The sequence below is a fragment of the Danaus plexippus genome, chromosome 11 (genome assembly GCF_018135715.1).
Source record: "Danaus plexippus chromosome 11, MEX_DaPlex, whole genome shotgun sequence".
NCBI classification, from domain to species: Eukaryota; Metazoa; Arthropoda; class Insecta; order Lepidoptera; family Nymphalidae; genus Danaus; species Danaus plexippus.
The window spans coordinates 139,654-144,333 of NC_083544.1; the positions used below are offsets into that span (position 1 = coordinate 139,654).

At 33.3% G+C, this 4,680-nt stretch overlaps 1 protein-coding gene across 2 annotated transcripts; it reads right to left on the reverse strand.

Moving 5' to 3' along the window:
- Positions 1-264: 264 nt before the first annotated feature.
- Positions 265-2,790, reverse strand: LOC133319062 (piggyBac transposable element-derived protein 2-like). Of its 2 annotated transcripts, none has more exons than XM_061522046.1 (2): positions 2,587-2,790; positions 265-2,246 (listed from the first exon to the last, which is right to left on the reverse strand). In XM_061522046.1, exons 1-2 carry the CDS (start codon positions 2,620-2,622, stop codon positions 1,674-1,676), a joined length of 609 nt encoding a protein of 202 aa, XP_061378030.1. In that variant the 5' UTR covers positions 2,623-2,790; the 3' UTR covers positions 265-1,673. The 2 variants fall into 2 exon arrangements, with proteins under 2 accessions (XP_061378030.1, XP_061378029.1); XM_061522045.1 differs by having other exon boundaries at positions 2,587-2,767.
- Between the last annotated feature and the right edge of the window lie 1,890 nt (positions 2,791-4,680).

Here is a 4,680-nt window from a genome sequence, read left to right on the forward strand (position 1 = left end):
TACTTGGCAAGAACTAAAAATATGAAAAAAAAGGAAATTATTGATAAATTTTGTTTAATTTATGAATGGACAACTTGAGAAAAATAAAAATAAAAATCTAGGTATCCTAGGTTTCGAGAAAACTTAAGTACATCACAATGTACACTGCCAATTTTACAGAAATATTATAAATAAATTGTTTGTACATTTTGGTGTACACTACCAAGGACATAATGAATTACATTATTCAGGTTATTATAAATTTATTTCAAAAAAAGGAGGAAATATTTAAATTATTCTTTATTATTTTAGGTGAAAATTACGAAAGCAATTACGTTTTATTTTTCCCACAACAAAACACAAATGTACGTTACATTTTATACAGTAGACAGATGTTCTTCCACTCTTACAATATTTGCAACGCATTGTTTCATTACCTGCTTCTGGAAGATGACCTGTGTTATCAAATCTGACGCTATCAGTTGGTCGGACTGAGACTGGTTTATGGATTTTCAGATTCTCGCCTATATCGTCTGTAACGTTTTGGTTTGTTCCTATTCTATTAGACTTAGACAACCCATCAAACAATTCAAATCTGAAATCTTTCAATGAAGTCTTCTTCCCATCTCTTCTATGTAGGAGCCAAGCGTTATTTATACACATATCAACAAGTTGTGAAAATATTCCCAAGTACCAACGGTGACTTTTGAAGGGAGTTCTATATAACGATATCAACATATCTGCTAAATCGACCCCTCCCATATGTTTGTTGTAATGTTTGACCACTTGAGGACATTCTACATCTACTTTCTTTTTCTCATCCTTATCGTATCGTTTGATTGTTTCTAAGGGGTACGAGTCTATGTAGGTGCTAATAAGTGTAACCACTTTATTGTCGTTCCACTTTACGACTGCCAACTTATTCTTATTGCAAACCACCTGGGCGCTAGAACCGCGTTTCTTCTTTTTTAATTGTTTGTCAGTTGGCAATAACTCTTGACAGCCTCTGAGACGATTAGTCCTTATTGTTCCTAGACTAAGGATCCCGTATTCTTCCCGCAGAATATATGTTAGTTCAGGCGACATAAAAAAGTTATCAGCATACACAATGGCCGGCTTTTTCTTTATAGTTTGACACAATGCAAGCACTACCATACCTCCTAAACCAATTGTAGCTTCTTTCTCTGAAAAAGTCAGTCCACGAAAGGTATCGTCGCCACCATACAGAATAAAATCGTAGATGATACCCGAAACACCCGCACGGACAAAATTCTTAAACCCCCATTTCTTAGGTTTCATTTTTATGTACTGCTTTCGTTTACCTGCTTTACGACCTTTATAAGGTATCATCATCTCGTCAATGGAATATTTTCCTTCTTCTTCAATTTTCAGAAAATTTTTGCGTATTTTCTCCATTAGGGGGCGAATCTTGAAATAACGGTCTGAATCTTGCAAAGTATTATCAACAAAATGAATATATCGACGTATTTGTTGATACTTTTTGAGAGGCATAAGATCAGCAATGAGAGGGTATCTTGTTTTTCTTGCCCAATAGTCAGTATAAGCTGGCATCTGTACTATACCCATCATGATTTGAATGGCCAGGAAGCTTTTAATCTCATCTTCTGTCAGCTGAATAGATCGACCTAGTTGTTCAACTGCATATAAATTTGTATTATAAACAATGTCAGTAATTAAGTCAGGAGAAAAAAAGAAATAAAATAATCCAGTACTGTCTCTATTTGTGTTTGATGGAGATTGTATAAGTTTTCTTCAAGAGATACATTGTGACGAAATACTGCTTTTAACCATTGATAATTTAGGGCGAATTTCTGAACCTTTACTTTTTTGGTCACTACAGTCTTTGTTGTCTTTTTACGCTTGGACCTGGTAAGTAGTAACTGCTGTCCGCTGGTGCTAGGCTGGGGAGATGATAGTTCAACAGAAGGAGATGGCAAAGATTGGATGGAGTTCAATGTGGGTATAACATTGTAGTTACTTGTATTCGGCGATGGAAAAACTTCATCAAATGTTGGTGTGAGTGGTAAAGTAATGGGTATATCATGCTGTTCGTTTTTGGAGTCAGTTGAAGTATCAAGCAAATTAAGGGCTTCTAGTGATGATGCTATTGAAGGTGGATCAGAGGTATCTGGTGAAGGCGGTATATAAGCATTTGCTTCCTCATCAGATGTGGAACTATCGTCAGAGCATGCGTTTTGAGCGGGTACCAAAGCCAAGATCTTATGGGCGCGAGTTAGTTGTAAGTTCTGCAGGCGGAAAAAGAAAAAAAAAAGTTCAAAGCAGACAGTTTTTATGAGAAGGTAAAAAAATAAATAAACAAAAACTGCCGATTCGTTGAAAAACAAAAACTGTGTAAACTTAGCAGTGTACAGCGTGGTTACCATAGTTCATTTTTAGTATTTTAGTGCGTTATTGGCAACGTGCAGTGCAGTGTACATACATTTGTTTCAACCAAAATCGGCCATAAAAATTGACACAGTAACGCATAAAACCACTTTTTGAGTAATACATAGTTTTTAGATCAAATAACACACCATTTTTTATTAGTTTTTGAGCTAAAAAGTAATTTATAACGCAAAAACTTACCCGGGTCCCGCCAACACTTTGTTGTTTCGAAGCCATTTTGAATTTGACATGTGTTGTTCAGTGTTGCAACAACGAAAATATTTTTCTACTAATTCTAAATTATTTAGTAATATTTTTAATAAAAACAAAACAAAAAAGTATTATTATTTAACCAGTAAATTTTTTTTGAAATGTATGTACAGTCTAATGTACCTTACCAAGTTAAGGGTTAAAATAAATTACACCACTATCTTTAATTGATCGCATAAATCATGCAAGAGTTGCAAGTTTCAATGTTTGCAAAGAGTAAAGATCTAAGTAAAGTCTGAGGAGATTGATGTGGATCGTAAAAAGGCCACGAGATAATTGAGTATAGTCTGAATGTATTTGTGAACTCACTCAGACGACTGGTGTTTGAATGATCAATATATTGTAGTTGACGAAAACTTTACACTAATTTGAACTCCTTATTCTTGTGGTTTTTTCATTCACCATTTCTGTCAGGTTCATCGATGATTTTTCATTACAGTAAAATTTATATCATATATTTTGATCGGATTTAATGGGGTCACGAGACAGTATTCCGATTCAAGTCGAAATATGCCTATTTTTATAAACATATTACAAAGAAAAAATACGAATTCGTTAGGAATAAATATAAAATTATTTCGAAAAACAAATCAATGAAATCATATGCTTTATTATTTTAAAATTTATAAAGGTCATAAGTTTCAGAACTTTATTATAAACCAGCTGACCCGACAGACCTTGTCCTGTCACGTCACAGATATCATCCAGACCAAGGAACTGGCTGAGAGATATAGTTTGTTTTTAAAAGTATAGATCGTGGATTTCAATAATAAAGTCTTTATTTCCGATTAATATAACTCTAATTAAAGCAAAAAATACTGCAACGCTACTCTACTCGCTGCGCTACCTTACGATCTACTCTACGCTACGATCTTCGCAAACGATATTGAAGGTTTGCGACCTATCTGAACCACCGATAGATATTTCACATTTACCTTTATCAAATAGCGAAAAGCTTATTTAAAAACTTCATATTATCTACGGAAATTTCATATTTTTATCTTTCATCATAACCTTCTACTGACGAAACATACACAACTACAAAAAAGCAGTAAAATCGGTGTTGCCTTTCACGTATGATAGCGGAACTAAAAGAAATAGGGATTAATTTTGTTATCATATATAGAAATGGATATTTTCAGTGTATAAAACTTAAGTAAACAGTATGAGATGAATTTTAATGCGTCAAAACTCGATTTTTATTTAAGTTGTATTTGTAAGGATTATTTTTAACGTTATTTTTAATCAAATACCAAGAACATTTATTATAGCAATCTACTTTAAATTATTCTTTCGATAATGATTTTAAAAAGGACCCATTCATTTTTAGCGCTAATATGTGATTGATTCATTTTAACAAATAGTTTTGCTAAATATTTCATTATATAATATAAACAGTTTTACAATTAGTATAACGGAGGTATTTTAAATCTTTTTATTCATCGTTAGTCTGCGGCTAGTTGAAAGTTACTAGAGCTTAGATCAAAGTGAGTTACATCTGGCGGACTGCCATCTCACTGACCTACATGACGACCAATAGCTATGTACATCTGGAAATAGTGGTACCAACAAATTATATTTCTTTATTTATTTATATGTCGACTACTGAAATTACAAGATTGATATTTGTCCTCCTGATAAAATTTGACATTACACCACCAACGGTTTATATGTATGCCAGATATATATGTATCCCAGAGCAAAAAACACGAGCACATGACATGACCTGTCCCTTTATTGTCGTGGTAGTAGGGACAGGACTATAGAAACAAAAACTTATTACTCTTGAATGCAGTAGCGATTAGTTAGTAAGTTATTAGTTAATAGTCTCAGAGGACAGGACGCTTCTGCATTAGTAAATCTGTAAGCTCTTAGAAATTATACTCTTTCACCATGGACTCGGACAGAACGCTGACATATACATATATGTCTAAGGGATACTGAAACAGATGTGCTGTTATGTGTGTTTATTAAACAAATCAATTTTAAAATTTAGATCGCTTAAGAAAGATCCAAAGAATAACA